The 18,522-nt window shown below is 37.4% G+C and overlaps 1 protein-coding gene across 2 annotated transcripts; it reads right to left on the reverse strand.

Annotated features, from left to right (window-relative positions):
- Positions 1-403: 403 nt before the first annotated feature.
- On the reverse strand, positions 404-18,030 carry col17a1a (collagen, type XVII, alpha 1a). Of its 2 annotated transcripts, none has more exons than XM_057330647.1 (51): positions 17,860-18,030; positions 15,900-15,976; positions 15,769-15,825; positions 15,450-15,581; positions 14,772-15,278; positions 14,638-14,685; positions 14,457-14,492; positions 14,290-14,337; positions 13,995-14,129; positions 12,809-12,907; positions 12,672-12,719; positions 12,448-12,519; positions 12,324-12,377; positions 12,083-12,247; positions 11,774-11,848; positions 11,641-11,679; positions 10,830-10,961; positions 10,469-10,726; positions 10,338-10,388; positions 9,979-10,005; positions 9,850-9,876; positions 9,544-9,606; positions 9,147-9,251; positions 9,005-9,067; positions 8,772-8,861; positions 8,651-8,686; positions 8,534-8,569; positions 8,392-8,454; positions 8,155-8,190; positions 7,988-8,059; positions 7,870-7,896; positions 7,699-7,734; positions 7,556-7,588; positions 7,354-7,440; positions 7,030-7,065; positions 6,837-6,956; positions 6,666-6,728; positions 6,528-6,587; positions 6,415-6,441; positions 6,268-6,309; positions 5,925-6,014; positions 5,778-5,825; positions 5,559-5,684; positions 2,056-2,160; positions 1,865-1,984; positions 1,628-1,768; positions 1,400-1,468; positions 1,168-1,305; positions 1,010-1,087; positions 708-779; positions 404-616 (listed from the first exon to the last, which is right to left on the reverse strand). In XM_057330647.1, the coding sequence occupies exons 2-51, from the start codon at positions 15,961-15,963 to the stop codon at positions 567-569; spliced, it is 4,206 nt and encodes a 1,401-aa protein (XP_057186630.1). In that variant the 5' UTR covers positions 15,964-15,976; positions 17,860-18,030; the 3' UTR covers positions 404-566. The 2 variants fall into 2 exon arrangements, with proteins under 2 accessions (XP_057186630.1, XP_057186629.1); XM_057330646.1 differs by lacking the exon at positions 17,860-18,030 and adding an exon at positions 16,508-16,619.
- Between the last annotated feature and the right edge of the window lie 492 nt (positions 18,031-18,522).

Consider the following 18,522-nt stretch of genomic DNA (forward strand, 5'->3'; position numbering starts at 1 on the left):
AGCGACTGTATTTAACTTTTCTTTAACCCAACAGTATCAAAAGCAGATCGTATTATATGTACAAGTTTGTTAGGTTTTTAAATAAATGCATTCGTATCTTAAAGACAAAGTAGCTAGACAACTTGGCTTAGCCCTGACTTAAAGGGATAGCTCACCCAAAAATGAAAATTCTATTATTATTTACACGTCCTCAAGTTGTTCCATCTCTGCTGAACACAAAGGAAGATATTTGGAATAATGTCAGTAACCAAACAGATTTCATCCCCCATTTACTGCCATAGTAGGGAAAATAAATACTATGGGAGTCAATGGGGGATGAGATCTGTTTGGTTACTCACATTCTTCCAAATATCTTCCTTTGTGTTAATCATATCAAAGAAACCTATACAGGTTTGGAACAACTTGAGGGTGTGTCAATAATGATAGAATTTTCCCTTTTGGGTGAACTAGCCCTTTAATGTGCTTTCCAAGCATTCTCTGAACACACCCTGGTTTTTATCAGGCATTAAAAATGGCTACCCTGGTGGGTCCAAGTGGGAAAAGAATTGCATGACGTTGTCATCTGTCTAAATTATTGTGCTCCTCCTCCTCCTTCGAGTTATATATGAAGCATCACCTGTGAAAATAAATGAATAGGTTTATAAAAGCATATTATGTACAGTATATTGCGTTTTAACATAGATACTGTATGTGAAAGTAAAGCATACCCTTCTCTCCTTTTTCTCCTCTCATGCCATTATTGCCTTGGAGTCCTGGCAGACCAGGAAAGCCTCTTTCACCTAGAGTGAAATTACAATGCAGACGAAACGCCAAACATGAGATCATGGGTTTATAACCAGTCAAGGAATATTAAGGGTTCAATTTTCATGTAAAGTTGTATAAATTCTCTTTTTGAGACGTTGGAATAACTTTATCTTTGTTGTGATAAAATGTCAAGAAATTTAACAAAACGATTACAAATATTTACAAACACATTTCATACGGGCATGGTCATTAGTAGGATATGTACCTTTCTCTCCTCTCTGTCCAGGGTATCCTACTACCCCCATTGGCCCTGGTCTACCTGGTGGTCCAATCATCTTTTGTTCTGTGGAAAAATGAAAGCTAAGTCATGTAAGTTTCACCTAAACATAATTCTTTCTTTTATTATTTTAAAAAATGTCATGCCTCTGATAAAGTCCACAATCTCAGTCATGTTGGCGTAGCGGAAATCTGCGCTTAATCCAGGAGGTCCAGGGGGTCCCGGTGGACCTGGAATCATTTTGAAACCACCCTGCTCAACCATGTCCCGTAACAGACCGTTTGCTACATGAAAAAATGCAAACACATGAGACCCAATGGAGAATTTGTATCTGTATCGTGTCATTTGTCATTCATAAAATCGAATCGGTTCACTTACATCTAATATAATCTGAGACGTGTTTAGCAATGGTTGAGTAATCCAAGTGCTCATCTGGGCCTGATGGACCTGCGACAGATCCAACCAAATAATCACCTTTAAAAAAAAGCCCTCCATATACAACAAGCAACAATTTATATAAGCTTCAAAGCTAAATCCAAGCACTTAAGCGTGCAAAACGCCAGCACAAAAACTTAAGATTTCTGTCGAAAGTTGAACACTTCTTACGATTGTGATACTCTTGACGTTCTGCGTGGATGTCCTGCTGGTGTTCATTTGCGGCATATGACACCAGTCCTCCAGATGATCCTGGGGGTCCTTGAGGCCCTGGAGGACCAGGAGGTCCTGGGACACCTTTTAAACCAGCATCTATAGAAAACGGTTGATACAAATTGGGTAGAAAATCTGATTTTTATACTCTTAGAAAATGGTCTGTATCTATAGTCAAGGGCACATCTGACATACCGTTCATTAACCTGAGCACTCGTCCAGCAACTTCCTGTGTGTTAAATCCATATCCACCTGGGACACCTGGGGGTCCCGGCGGTCCGGGAGAACCAATCAGGTACTGTCTCACCTCATCTCCTGCGTGTAACCAAAGAAGGTTTGGATCCATCAAAATGTTGCGATCTACCATTTAAATTTTATACACTTACTTTGAAGGTAGTCGATGACACGGTTAGCAAGAACATCTTCAGAGGCTGAGCTAGGAGGTCCGGGTGGGCCTGGGGGTCCGGCAAGGTATTCTCTAATACCTTCACCTAAAAAAGACACATAATAATGCTAACTGGATCGAGTCAAAAAGAGTCTCTGTGACATTTTGATCCTTAAAGGTGTCATGAACTGGGCTTGTTTATTGTTTTATACTGTTGTATGAGGTCTACTTATGACGTTCGCGTTGTTTTTACATTCAAAAACATCAAAATCAATAAGTAATAGGCTATTTTCTACCCGGGTTTTGAGGCCGACTCAACAAACGATCGGTTTTAATGTGCCTGCCGCATTGAAGACTTGGAAGTAAACGCCCACTGCTATGATTGGATAGCAGCTTGCGTAGGAAACTTAGTTGGAGCCTTCTGTGAATTTGGTTAGAAACGTAACATTAGAATCAGAATCAGAATCAGAAGAGCTTTATTGCCAAGTGTGCTTGCACACACAAGGAATTTTCTTTGGTGTTGGAAGCTTCTAGTACAGACATTTAACACAATGACAATACACAATTAGGTTACACATTCGCCCTATTCGCACGGGATTAGTATTATCTGGGGACCTCGTGTGATTTATGAATTACCTCCCCACCACATCTGTATTTCATGTGGCGCATTCGCACGGGATGATTTTATTCAAATTTACTGACTTATTTCCAGAGGTGGACAGTAACGAAGTAAATTTACCTGAGTACTGTACTTAAGTACACTTTTTGAGTATCTGTACTTTACTTGAGTATTATTTTTTCTGAGTACTTGTACTTTAACTTCACTACATTTGAAAGACAAATATCATACTTTTTACTCCACTACATTTATAAAAAGGTCCAAAAGTAGAAAATGGTTTCTATGCAGCGGGGTTTCCTGTGTGCGCAATTTATCTGGCTTGCGATCTGCCAGGACCTTTTACTGTTGCCAAGTATTTCAGTTTTTCTATGCTCGCCGTTTTCCGGCAAGCTTTGAATGGCCATTTGGCAGTTTTTTAACGGAAATCTGGCAACTCTGGGATCTTCCCCGCTAAACTAATGTAAACGTAGGCGCTGCTACACCATTGATAGTGCTCTAAAAAGACAAATAGAACATTAAAAGACGAAAAAGGCACATGTTAAAGTGTGGTGTAATCATCTGTGGGTTACGATCAGTCAAAGATCGTAGAAACATTGTCATGAAAATGATCGGCATAACGGCTAAACGGTAAATAAGCATCACATACACCTTGAGCTACACGTGCGTGTTAACTTCTGATCTGCTGCTATATCATTTAAAGCGATTTGGAGAATGAATGATGTTTTTACTGAAGTAACTATAGTTGAAGTATTCCTGTTGAAATAAAAACAATAGAACCCTGCCCAAAATACAACATAAAATGTAATGGATTTAATGGTTATAATGGGACTTGTACTATGGATACTTGTTGTCTAGTTGTTTGTGATGGATTCTATTGATGGGATGGTAAATCCTATTGGAATAAAACCCAAAACACACTACAAAGAGGAATTTAATTTAAAAATCTCATTCTAATTCAAAAATTCATTGTTTTTTTCAGCAGGGATGGTATTTGCAGTAAAACCACAGTATCCACAAATTTACCATTTTCTATATATAGGAACCATACTCCAATTAATAATCTTTAGTAAAACCACAGCAACTAAAAATACCATAGTTTCATTATACTAGCTATAGTTTATGTTTGTAGTTAAATTATGGTAATACAAATGGTAATAAGTCCAACAAACACATGGCTTCTACACTTTACTATTTACAAGAACCTTACTACTTACTGGTAAATTGCTGCTAAAACTGGTAAAGGGAATATACAAAATAAAAGAACACTGCTCATAAATACATATAGGCCTAGGGGGCTAATGAGGATAATTAGGCTAAATGATCATACAGGATTATATCTAAACTAAACATATATGTGCTAAACATATAAAGCTCTTAAAGGAGTTGCTCACTGCAAAATTTGCCCCCATTGACTTTCCATAGTAGGAATAAAAACTACTATGGAAAGTCAATGGGGGCAAATTTTGAAGTGAACTACTCCTTTAATACAACTGATACTGTGAGCTACTCAGTGTATTCAGTAGGTTGCTTCAGAGGCATAAGGTATACGACAATAAAACAATGCACAACTGACATAAAGGAAATTTACTTTTAATACTTGAGTACTTTTAAAAGCACGTACTTCTGTACTTTTACTCAAGTAAGAATCTGTCTTTACAACTTTTACTTGTAGTGGAGTAATATTTGACCAGTAGTATCTGTACTTTCACTCAAGTAAGGAAGTTGTGTACTTCGTCCACCTCTGCTTATTTCCCGTATGTGATGGCAAGGCTTTGCGCATAGTTTGTATAGCCTATAGTTGTATGGTGTTTAATGATATATGACCGTATTTGAGACCCGTGATCGCGAACTGGACAGAAGATCACGGGTCTCAAATGTTACGAGAGTTTCCATGATAAATAAACAAACGGGAGACTCTCGGTAATTTATGGATATGACCCAGCACGCAAAATAATACCAAAACACTTCAAAACAGTCTCCATTATTCACAAACGGTGGATAAAACCTTGAAAAATGATATATGAGCCCGCTAAATAACAGAGATTCGCTCAAGACTAATATTATCACAGGACCTCGGTGTTTGTCAAAATATGGTAGGTAATTTGTGGGGGAATTTTTACTTTACAAATCACAGAGATGCCGATTCGCACTGGATTAAGATCACAGACAACCTCTGCAATTATTACAAATGACTAGAGGTCCCCAGGTAATACTAATCCCGTGCGAATAGTGCTCGGGGCATATCAAGCGATCTCTAACATAGCAATAGTGACGCATAGTACAAAAATGTTGTATTCACATATGATTGCTGTGCCATTCCTATCGGATCCAATATTGACGGCACAGCACTGCTTTTTAATTTTAGTCTCCGCCAATCCAGCGTCGACCTGTGCCTTGTTCACAAAGGAATCCGCGGTAATGTTTTACCCACGTGAGCTGGAACGTCTTTAAAAATAAACTTCAACCACGCATTACTAATGTCGGAATACGAAGGAAGGTTAAGCAGCGACTGTGTTCTTCCACAACCGGGCACTGACTGCACAATATTTTGCGATCTTGCTCGCTCTATCTGGTTCCGCGCCACTTGTGTTACTTCAGAATTGTCATGCGCGAATCAGTGGGCGGGGCTAGAGAAGTAGTCGTTGATATTCTCCTGTGGAGGCGGTGTTCAACCTATCAATGTCATAGATAGGTGCATTCCAGAACCTGCCGTTCGCTGGGCCTGGTGTCAATAACAGTTGTAATCTCAGTAACAAGGGCGTTTTCAGTTCTGACACTTACAGGATGTTCGCGTGAATACAATTCCCTCTTATGTAACAAAAGCTCAGGTTAAAATTGTGGTTTTAATTCATGGCACCTTTAAATCAAAGGATCCTCCTTCTTACTTTGGAGATAGTCTGAAACCTGTTGAAAAACACTTGGTGAGCCATCACCAGCGGATCCTGGAGATCCAGGAGACCCTGGGGGTCCAGGTGGACCTGGTTGTCCCGGAACGCCGCTGGATCCTCCTCCTTACAAAGACAAATGATATTAAACCACTCAAGAAACTTGGTTTAACAGCCCAACGGTGTTGGTAGAAATGAATGACCGTGAATGATTCCTACCGTAGGAATATCCGGGAATGCCAGGGGCCCCTGGGACTCCAGCATCACCTTTATTTATAAAATTATAAAAATGTGTTCAATCCAAATGTTTAGCTATCTTTATTTTAACACACTAGAATGAAAAACATAGATATCATTTTATTTTACCTTTCGGCCCCTCCGGCCCCAAAGGACCCATTGGTCCTTGAGGTCCTTGTGGACCTTGTGGTCCAGGTGGTCCAGACTGTCCTGGAATACCTGGTATAATAAGATATATTTATCTATTTTTATGTTTTGCTGATTATTATTTTCAAAATATATATTTTTTATATTTATTTTTAGCTACTATACAACAGGCACCCGCACTACAATTCAGAAAGTCTTTAATAATAATAAATTAATCAAAATAGTGGTAAAACACAAATATAATAGAAATAATGCTGTGACTAAAAAAATCAAAATAAAGTTAAATTAGTTTGTTTTGAAAATAAAATAAAATAAAAACACTAACCGATCCCAGGTTCTCCAGGGTTACCCGGGAATCCAGGCTGGCCTGAAAAGTGAAAAAAGGAAAAAAGTGAGGAAGGTACAAATGCTTGGCATACAATTCAGATTGTACTGTAATATTTCTATGTGATATCTGTATGAGTAACCTTACCAGGGAAGCCTTGAAGGCCAATTTCACCTGAACAGAACGCAAACAGTTTAAAATCGCAGGGTCTCGATGTCTTACTAAAACAAATGATATTATTTCTTAGTTACTGAATCTACCCTGTGATCCCTCTGGTCCAATAGGTCCAGGAGGTCCAGGTGGTCCGGCAAAGAAGGTTTCTGGTTGATCAATCACATATGTGTGAATCTTTTATTCTCATCTTTTAATCTTGAAGAAGCAAACCATATGAAGTTTACCTGAGGTGGGTACAAAGCGTCCTGGTTCACCTTTTTCACCGGGAGGTCCAGGTTGACCAAAACCTGTGGAAAAGTGGTACATGTATGAAAGGTTTTGCGATGTGTTTACATGCACATAAATGTTTTAATAAATATCGGAATTAGACGATACTGAATGAAAGGAATATGTACCTGGGTTACCATCAAGCCCAGGAAGCCCTGGCGGGCCAGGTGGGCCGGGTTTAGGAACAGCCCTTTCTGCGATGCCTGGATTTCCATCCTGTCCTTTCTCTCCATAATCTCCCTTTGGACCTGTAGACATTTAGCGTTGGTAAACCAGTTTTATGGTTTCAGTCTCTTTTCGTTTTGAGAAACAAAATCTTACCAGGTGAACCAGGTAGACCAGCAGGGCCAATGGGACCTGAGGTCCAAAAAAAGCTTATGAGTACAAATAATATATGAATACATTCAGTTTCTTTCCAAAAAGAGATAACTCCGTTTTTTAATTTTTTAATATTATCATGCTTTTATTGTGTTAATAAGCTGTATTTTATTATGGCTTAAACCAACTGCAATGGAATGCACAATATAAAACATGATTTAAAAATTTTTTTTAAACGGATTTCTCTCTTTTTGGAAATAAACTCTCCATATCGGTATTAAACTTCGAATTAAAAACTAGAGATATTTTATAACTCCATGACCTCACCTGATAGCCCAGGTGGTCCGGCAGGACCTGGGACTCCAGGAGGTCCAGGTGGTCCAGGTATACCCACAATGTTAGAACTGGGACCAGCTGGGGGGACGAGAAACAAAAAGATCACAGACAAAAGACCCAGAATTGAATAAGCCGCTGAAGAGTGGTTACAGTAAAACAGTCACACCAAGATAGGAGTTCAAAAATCTCTCACCTGCAGAAACTCTTCCGGGCTCACCTGTGTCACCTAACACCAAAACAAAATGTAATGTCATGTTAAAATATTACATTGAACCACTCTATAGACCTGTGTTAACCTTTTCAACTAAACTATAGGACAATAATACAAAATTTCACCTTTAGGTCCTGGTTGGCCTGGGGTGCCTGGTAAACCTACATTATAATATAAGTAGAAAAAACTGTATAGTGTTTTGTGGTTTTATTAAAAAGTAAACAAATATAGTCAAAAATAAGTAAAATTATATAATTGTAAATTATACGCATCTAAAAGCAAAAATAAAATGAAACCTGGGGGTCCTTGAAGTCCTGGTGTACCTGCGTAGACATTCAGATGAAATCATACGTCAGCACCTATACGTAACCTCCATTCTTTAAAATGACATCAAATTAAATCTGTCCTTTATACCTGGTATTCCCACATCTCCATGAGGTCCCTGTGGTCCTCGGGATCCAGGTAACCCGATGGGACCTTGGTCCCCTAAAATCCAAATGAAAGCAGAATGAACAGATTTACCCAACGCAAGCTGGAGTAGATAAACGTAGAATGAAGTTTCTCCATGATTTCTTAGTTACCTCGAATGCCTTTAACACCATCGGGCCCAGGTGCACCTGTTGAATATTCAATATAATACAATAGTGGCATTTATACAGTCATATGTTTAATGAGAAGGTGTTAAATAGAAATAAAAATAATTGTGATAAATTTGCATAGATGATGTATAGTATACTGTACACTACACCTTTGGTTTGGTCGTTGTGAAAGCTGTCATCTAAAAGTAAACATTTCCTTAGGTCTATGTTGAAACGTACCTGCTGATCCTTTAGGACCTTTCTCACCGGGAGGTCCTGCCGGTCCGACCTGACCTGGCTCACCTGACCGCACAAAACATTTCATGATGTTCATGACTTAAATGTAAGATGCTATAGCTATACAGCATGTGCGATAACTCACCAGTGTTACCACGCGGTCCTCGCTCTCCCAGATCACCTAATTCAGAAACAAAATACCCATTTAAACACAAAGAACCTCAAGAAGCATCTGCATTATTAGCAACAAGGCTTTATTCACCTTTAGCACCAGATGGGCCTGTTGGCCCTTTCTCTCCTGAAAAGAATGAACACAAATAAACTTTCGAATGAAAAACAACTGTTTAAATGAACATATGCTATAAAAGGAATTTAGGATTTACCCTTAGACCCAGGATCACCAGGTTCTCCACGGAAGCCTTGGGGTCCAGGAGCTCCTGGAAGACCTGGAGTACCTTGGCCACCCGTCTCACCTGTTGTGATGAAGCAGTTGGTGTTCAAATTAGGTCCAATGTTAAATGTGCACTAAGTAACTGTTTGCTACTAAAAGGGAGAAAATAATGTGCTTCTGCAAAGTCTCTTGCTTTAATGCCTTTTGTTTATGTGAGCACATCACCTTTGGGTCCCAAGGGGCCTGGTGGCCCAGCTGGTCCCGGTGCACCAACATCTCCAGATGAGCCTGTGAATCACACGCAAAACAATTAGCAAGATTATTATTACATTTGTGGTCTACAGGCCACACACATAACAGCAGTCACCTTTATCTCCTTTCGCTCCAGTTCCTGAAGGTCCCGGTTCACCTCTATGCCCCACTGGTCCCTCCCGACCTCTTGGTCCGGGTAAACCGTCGGTTCCCGATTCACCTGCGAATGAAACACACGTGCAGGTGTGGATACGTGCAAGTTAGAAAACCTGTCCTCGGTTGTCATGGTAACTAGAGATGCACCGATACTACATTTCTCCACCGATACCAATTGTTTGGTGGTTATACTTTCGAATGAACAAAATTCTGAAGATTATTTTCATTGCATTTTCCTGTCCTCTTTTGATTGACAGGATATATATCAGCCATATATTTGGCCAATAGCCAAGAGTGCAAAAACCGATTAGTGGCTGATATATCGGTGTATCTCTAATGGTAACCATGCAGCATACCTGCACTTCCTTTGGGTCCTCGAGAACCTCCCTGTCCTGGGTGACCAATGGCACCAGGAGGACCTGAGAAATAGTGAATTAATTTCAACAAAATCTATTACTCTAATAGAGACTATTTTTATACTATTCTCCACATTTTTGTAGGAATTACTGTAATATTATAATACTTTTGTCAAATGTTTAAGAACAAATGAAGCAGAAATGAATAACATTGTATGATTAATAGAAGCAATAAATACAGCATCATTTTACAACTATAAGTACATAATAAATAAATACATATATACATTCACAGAATTTACTAACCTGGAATTCCAGGAAATCCTGCTTCACCTTTAAAATCATAGAGAGCAGTCATCTTTTTTTGCATGTATGTATTTTACATGTACGTACACAATGCAGAATGTCACATTGTTGTATTATCTTTAAAAATACCTTTCACTCCAGGAGGTCCTTGGTCACCTAGAATTAAATGAAAATGGATATGTATTGCAAACTCGCCAACATTTATTTCACAGTACATGTAAAGGGATAATTCAACCAAAAATAAAAATTATTTTTTCTCCCTCGTGTCGATAAAACCTTCTACATGACTCTTTCTTCTGTGGAACACAAAAGAAGATATTTTGAGAAATGTCAATGGGGGCCAATATTGTTTAGCTACACACATTCTTCAAAATATCTCCTTTAGTGTCGCACAGGTTTGGAATGACATGACGGTGAATAAATGATGAAAGAATTTTCATTCTTGGGTGAACTATTCCTTTCATCAGTGTACGTATCTAAAAAAATACCTTTAGGCCCAGGTTCTCCTCGCTCCCCCTTAAGTGAAGATGCCAATGACACTAAAATAGAACAATACAAAATTACATATACAGTTCAATGCATGTAAAATATATAAATTCATGGTAGATACCGTAAATACCTCTGACAGTGTCAGACTGCAGCTCAGATCTAAGAATCTGTTGGACGGTCCTCTGTAAAACCACATCCTGCGGAGTGGGTTCCGAGCCCAGTTTTATAGTGTTATCAGATCGGACGTCAGGGACACGCTCGGCAAATGACGACTCTTGGGGATCCACAATATTCATGGCTGAAGATGAAAATAAACGGGAAGTTCGGGCAGAGCTCCCTCCACCGTCAAGAGCGTCCACACGAGCTTTCAGCTTTCTGACCTCCTCAGCTAAACACAGAGACAGTTATATATTTTACTCACTACATCAAATTAACATTGTCGATTCTTATTATGTAGTTGTGTTTGTCCGGTCAAAGTTCAGTAAATGTACCCAGTGCAATGAGACCACAGAGAAGTCCTAGAAGAAGAAGAAGACCAAAGATCAATGCCAGAAGCCACTTCCACCATGAACAGCAGGAACAGCCGCCCAGCGCTGCGTCATCCGACTCGTCTTTGCGAATCTCTGTCAAACAAAATTTGACCAATAACACACACATCCAGACGAAGTTCAAGTTCACCAATAATATGTTGAAATCAAATTTTCAGTAATAATTTCATATTGTACATGGAGCCAGGAATATTATATACACTGAAAAAAACCTTTAATTTTTTGTGTTTATTTGTTTAATTGAATTAAGTTTTTTTAATTAATTGCCTCAATTTTTTCTGCACACAGTTTTTTTTAAGTAAATTGAACAAAACTTTAATTTACTATGTACAAAAATGTGCAGCATATGTACAATTTAAAACTTACAAAAAGTAAATTAACACAAAACAATTAAGTAAATCCAACTAGTTTTTTTTTCAGTGTACTACCTATCAATTATAATATAATAATCTATAATCTAATATTAAAATAATATTATTAATCAAGTAAATTGAACTAGTTGTTTTTTTCAGTGTACTACCTATCAATAATAATATAATAATCTAATATTAAAATGATATATAGTATTTTTACTCTGTAATTTTTTGCTGCCTTAAACATTATTTTTACATTATTAAATTATAAATTCATCAAAATAATATAGGCAATACCGAACTTATTTTTATAAGATTTTAAGTTAAATTTGTCCACATTTAAAATATTGACTTAAAAATTTACAACTGCAAAAATAAATTACAATGTATAAAACATCTACCTGCATAGGTGGCCTTGTCTTTTGTTGACGCTTTTGAAGCTGAAAATCACAGAAATGATCATTTATTGAACATGTCTAAAGAGAGAATCCATATTTTGGTAAGCAAGTTTTCAGTGACTAAAACTCAATGCACCTGTGGTGGTGGTGGTTTCCATGGTGCTGGAGATCATCTTTTTCTCCCTTTTAAATGAATCTTCAGAAAACGCATCTGTCGAAATTAAAATCTCAGTTGTCATTTCATGTATTTAATACAAATGAAATAAGTATTCATCAATAAGATGTATTCATAATGCATGCATTGCATCATAATGCATGATTGAAACTCCATTACCCATAATGCACTTGAGGCAACAACTTCAGTTATATTTTAATCTGTAAATGAAGCTATATAATAAATAACTTATACTCTAAAGTACAATATCTGGTCACTGGTGTCCTTTACCTGGTCCAGCACTGGTGGTTAAAGTAGTAAACTGCTTCCCGGTGTTTTTTGACATAACCAATCTCTCGGTCTCTTTCTTCGCTGCAACATTGTCCTTTCCAATTGCAATAAACTTGCCATCCTTCACAAACACATCGTCGGCAGTGATGGGGCTGCTTGGAATAGCTGTGAATGAGACAGAAAATGGAATTATTCACTGTTTTTATACGTTTGTGTTGTCTGCATCATTGACGTTAGTTACCAGTAACAGTGGTAGCCAGTCCAGCACTCCCAACATTCTTCTGTGCTCCATACCCTGGTGGTATAAACAGAACATTTACTGGAATTGTTCAGCATATTACAAATATTAAAAAAAGAGTGCTTACCTTGGCCAGCACCTACTCCATTAATCATGAGAGCCCCGCCAGATGATGACAGGTTATTCTGCATCCCATAGACTGTGAGGAACAATGTCATCACTATCAGGTATTTTATATTTTCATAAGGTGTTAGGAATATTAAGATTTTAATATATTTAATTAAAGTAATTTATTGATATTTGGGTGTGTTGTTGTGTCGCGGCCACTAGAGGGCAGTGTTAAGTGATCACCTGCACCACTAATGGCAGAGGAGCCCAGAGACAAATTATTCTGCAAACCTAATGACAAAACAGGCAATTATCACACACAAGTGATTATTTTAAACTTGATTTCTACAACTTTCACACATCACGTGCACACGTTTAACCTGATGGTGATGAGGGCTGTTGCAGGGTGGTATAACTGAGGTTATTGGGGCTGGTGTAGTATCCATTGAATCCAGCTTCCAAAACTGAGCCAACATAACCTGACAGAAAAACGGCAGAGTTGAAGGCTCGTCTGTGTGTTTTGCAGGTGAGATATTTTTAAAAAGTAATTCATTACTATTGACATTGTCCGTGTTGTTTTTACATTACTTACAAATTATACTGAATTAAAAGTAATTGTATTGCTCAGTACTAGTCATTTCTTAAAATCCATATTAGCCTTGACCACATGGGCAATAAAAAGTAAATCCTTATTTATTCAGTTATTTATTTAAAAACATGTAAACAAAATTATAAACAAAAATGTAAATGCACGAAAGTGCCTTAATAAGTACTAGTAAAAACAAAAGAAACAACTGACTCAGCCATAATAAAACAGATTTTACAGTATTTTAACACAACTGCTTGAAGGCATGTGTATTCCTATAGTGTTGGGTAAGTTACTCTGAAAAAGTAATTAATTACTAGTTACTAATTACACATTCAATAGTGTAATTAGATTACTGTACAAATTACTCTCTACAAAAAGTATTTAATTACTTATTACTAATTACTTTCTATATCTTATATCAACCTTGATTAGTTAAGTGAGTCAAGGATAGACATAAAACGACTCTCAATTCATTCAAATAAATAATATAAAACTACATAAAGTACAATTATTAACTGTCTTGCATAACAAATGTGAGAAAGATACATTAACGCATGCATTTTAAAGTTAGATTTTGAATTTTAATGTCAATTCCACTATTGTATATATTACACGGTATTTAATTCAGTTACATCAGAAGTAACTGTAATTTAATTACAGAACAAATAAGAGTAATCCCTTACTTTACTTTTTTTAAGGGAAAAGTAATTAAATTACAGTAACTAATTACTTAGTAACTAGTTACACCCAACACTGATTCCTATATATATTCTGTTCGCATAATTTTGAATTTCAAAAAGTGAAATTTCTAATGCAACCTTGCCTAAACTTTTAATTCAACATTGTTTGATTTAGAATGGTTGAAAATATATATAGTAGGCTAGTATATCATAACTGTAAATCGGTAAAATTAATTTTGCCACAGTACTCTTTAATTTAGTTATCCATTACACCCAACAAACAATGTGTGAATGTACCTGAATGGCTCTCGTGGCGTGTTTCCACGCTTGCTTTTTTCGGGATGGGTAGCGTGTTGGTGGGTGAACGGGGCGGACTGATGCTCCCCGAGCGATGTCCCTTCAGCAATCTCTTCACATCATCCAGTTCTGTCCCTAAACATACACATCTATACCTTATTCACCCATAAATTTCACATTACTTTAATACGTCATAATAAACGATATTAAAATCGTACTAAACATACGTGTAGAACGAAATATTGTTTATACGAAATACAACGTAAAATGTTCACAAAGGCAGCGCGACACTGACATCTAGTGGACGGAGAGGCGCTCTGCAGTCTGGCCCGAATCTCACTCTCTAAAAAACAGACGCAGACAACGACAAGATTTAAAAGGAAGAAGTTTCAAGTTTGTTATTTTATTATGTTATACATTCTTAATTTTAAAGATCCGTGTTACGTTTATGAATTTAAATACCTCTCGTCTGAGTGCGCCCCCTGGTGGCAACTGCAGCTGCAAATGAAACCAACAACGCTAAAGTACGCTAATATAAGTAAAACGCATTAATGACAGAATGATTGATTACTAAACTACAAGTTACAGATTACATATCACAGATTACATTTCTGTCCTAAAACAAAAGCCTAACTGAACATACCGTACTGTTTCTTTGTGTACTCCGGGGAAGAATTGCCACTGGAGCTCCCTGAATAAATGTGACAGAAATTAAAACTGTATATTAAAAACCAACAAATAAAAATATCCCACAGGTCAAAGGTCATGAACTCTTACCCTCATATCCTCCCATCTGATGGGTCAAGCTGGCCTTTCTCTCTGTAGGAACTGTGCTGTAACCCATAGACAAACCTGAAGCTTTCCTCGTTCCGGTGGGGGACGAGGCGCTGAACTTGGTCACAGTCATGGAGCTAGAACCTCCTCCACCAGACATGAGTGCAGAAGACCCAACACCTCCTCCGCTTCTAGACATGTTCATACCGCCGCCAGAAACACCGAAAGAACCACCTGTCGAACCGGACACAAACTCGGAGGAGGATCCGAATCCTGTTAAAAGATCTTTGCCAGTTGCTGAGGAGGAACTGGCAACCGATGGGATGTTGGTGGAGGTGCTAGAGCTTTTAATTTTAGAGCTAGAGCTCTTCACCATAGAACTACTGATCGGCCCGGCGGTTACGCTGAGCTCACGCGCGGCTCCTGAGGTTAAAAACAAGGAGCCGTCAGATGTGTCAACCACAGACCCTGTTCCTGAACTGCTGGTGGCTGAACTTCCAGATGAGGAGGCTAGGGATATATAAGAATAGCTTTAATGATGACAATGAATGCTGGAAAATACAGCTGATCCAGTTTCTGGTGGTAGCTGGTTATATGTTTCTCTAGTTAGGACTGACCAGCCTTTCCCCAAACTTTCATATGTTTGGCATAAGACTGAATTGAAAAACAAACCAGGCTTACAGGATATCATATAACTCCTGGAGCTGCCTCCTTCAGCACTGCTCTGGGTGATGATCTTCTCCACCAGAACACCACCTCCAGCACTAGAGCTGGTCAACACCTGCTGGCTGCTCGATGAGCTACTGTTGCCCTCTAGTGGTGAAAAACCGAACAGCACACAGGAATTAGAAACGAGGCTGCAACATCAATGTTTAGTTGTTTGAGTTCAGCAACCACGTCAAGTTTGTCAACGGAACATTTTTAACGTTTTAATTTCTTGGTCTCATCATTTTTATTTAAAAAAATAACACTTATTGTTAAAAAAGTATTTGTAACTCACTTGGGGGTAGAGATGTCAGTCTTGTGGTGGTTACAGTTTCTGTATGTTTTTGGATTTCTGAAGTCAAGAAATATCATTATGTAAAACAAAACACAATTTTGATGTATTAGTGTTACGTTTTTCACACTCACCTCTTCCAGTTCCTCCAGATCCTCCCTCTACTCTCACAATCTTGGTTGTGGTTAGCTTGTCCATTCCATGTTAACTACTTTAAAACAAAATAAAGATGAAATAACTTCTCTTAGACAAGAACTATACATAACTGTTCAAAGAGCAAGTAAAAAAAAGAAGAAAATAAATGCGCTGAAATTTTGAAGCAAAGTATTATATTTTAAAATGTACAAATTTAAATCGAAAACTTTACTTTACATTGTCACATGATTTTATCTACCACTGATTTTGATTGATTTACTTTTTATGAGCATATTGGCAGTTAAATGCAAACCTAAATGCATTCTTTTATTTTGCACTTTAATAAAAACAAAGTGATCAAAGAATAAATAAAGTGAAGAAGTGTTATGTTAAAGCATCTTAATATAAAGATCTATATGTTCAACCTTGCTTTTTCTTTCAATGTTTTGAGAATATCTCACACCTAGACAGTGCAAATAATGCAAAACGCTTTCTAAATTCAACCTACAACAAGGGTCGATGCACACAATAGGCTATAAAAACACAACAGCACAATTGCTCTGTATCTTTACCAGAACTATTGAATGATAAGTAAATCCACACTTACCACTTGCTGTATTTTATCATCTCATGTCTAATAATCAGATTCTGTAAGCGCACTGATGTTTCTCAGTTCAAGTGCAATACAGCTCATAAAAAAAGATGTTCACCCTTTGTACAACATCTGGAGCTAACAAGTTTAAACCTGAAGTTATCCTCAAGGCAGAAGCTATAATCTGGCACTCATCATATAGTATTCTGAAATTCACTTTTTCAATTCAATTCATTTCAAATCTATTTCTAAGCAGTTTGCTATAAAATGCATTTTGACAGTTGAGATGTAAAAAGAAGGAAAAATAAAGTTATATAAAAATGATAAAATGGCCTAGATTGTAGCCTATGATACATTTAACTCATGTGCGGTAATTAAAAGCTACAAAAGTATTCTCAACGTTTCTTGGACGTTTATATTTAATTCTTTTAACAACCAAAAATGATATGATAACCCAATACTTGTATATAGTTAATTGTAATGTAATTATTTACACTAATAATAATATTAGGATTATTAATAAAACGTACATTTTGTTACATTTTCTCCAGTATGAAGCACACTGCATTTCTATAAATCTGTTTATGCATCTATCCATCCACGTACACCTTCAGCACATGTGCGCATATTCACAGCAATGTTTATCAGCTCTATAGCTAACAGCTGTCATTATAGCCATAAAAGTGTAATGATGTGTATACCTGCCATTTGTCCACCTTTAAGCTATTTTCTCAAAAAAGATTCACTGATATAATGATATACAACTAAATAACAACGAATGACATAAATGATGGGTATGACAGGCCTGCTGGGATCAAAACCCCGATTAACACACATCTAACTCGTGTAGGCTATTGTTCTACATTACAGTGTGGTTGCCTGCCTTTTCCTTGTTGTTGTTTGAGCATCATTTTTATAGCATAACACAATACCTGCTCGTGACCACAAATGAATATAAGAGAACAAAAAACTCATTATGTTAAATTATGTGCACTAAAATCATTCAGCTTCTCAGAAAATGCATCCTGAAGGCAAAATCACATAATCGCAATATTCACGTTGAACATGCTTCAAGATAGCTATAGAAAATAGAGCGTTATGGATTTGATATATGCTTTGAATATTGCAGAGAAAACTGACAGAGAGCCAAATTGCAAGTCAAAACTTCACTCTTTCATTGCACTATTTAAAGAGAACAGCTTTGCTGTTCCAAGATCAGTCGAAGAATTTCAGCATCCCCTTCACATTGCATTCATCATGTCTGTGAACTTGAACCTGAGCTTGAAAACCGTTCGTTCAACTCGAAACGCAAGTGTCTGTCCCTTCAAACAACACAAATCAGACTTAAAAAATATATTTGAAGTTACCTTGTGTCCAGTTTATGAAAATTGCGTCTTTACTTTCTTGCGTGCTGGTTCTTCTGTATCAAGTCGTGCCCTAAAAGGCGATTATATTTACGAGGAGGCACGTTCAAATGAGATGAGTAATCCAGGACCCGGTATGCTTTGTACCCCTTAACATATCATCTATCCGTTTTTCTGTCCTACAGCCACTAATACAGGCGAGTTTTGACAAGACAGCCTCGCAGCCTGTGACAGAAACATCACGAGAGCCCGAGGGCATTTTTTATTTGCAAAAACACCTAACAAAAATCATTATTATGGCAGTGAATTGCCTGAGAGAGAGTTTTAGTGGAATTTTGATGGTATAAGCCTTGGGGGTGTTTTTCGTGCGTTCAATGCATTTGTCGAAGCCCATCGGGGGTTAAGAAGATGGTACAGGTCATATTAATTGAAAGTGGTCATGGGAAACGGTTTAAAATATTAGAACAATCATAAGGACAAACTATTAAAAATGTGAGGTGTCTAAAAGTTTAAAGAACATAATTGTTCTGTTAGCCGGGGTTTGACACTAATTTACACGGCAGTACGAAACCTATAAGGATTTTTTATTCAAATTAAAAGATACAGAATTAATCCACCGACACCCTTATCATCCACACACATCTCTCTCTCCCTCTCTCTCTCTCT

This window comes from Triplophysa rosa, linkage group LG4 (genome assembly GCF_024868665.1).
Source record: "Triplophysa rosa linkage group LG4, Trosa_1v2, whole genome shotgun sequence".
Classification (NCBI taxonomy): Eukaryota; Metazoa; Chordata; class Actinopteri; order Cypriniformes; family Nemacheilidae; genus Triplophysa; species Triplophysa rosa.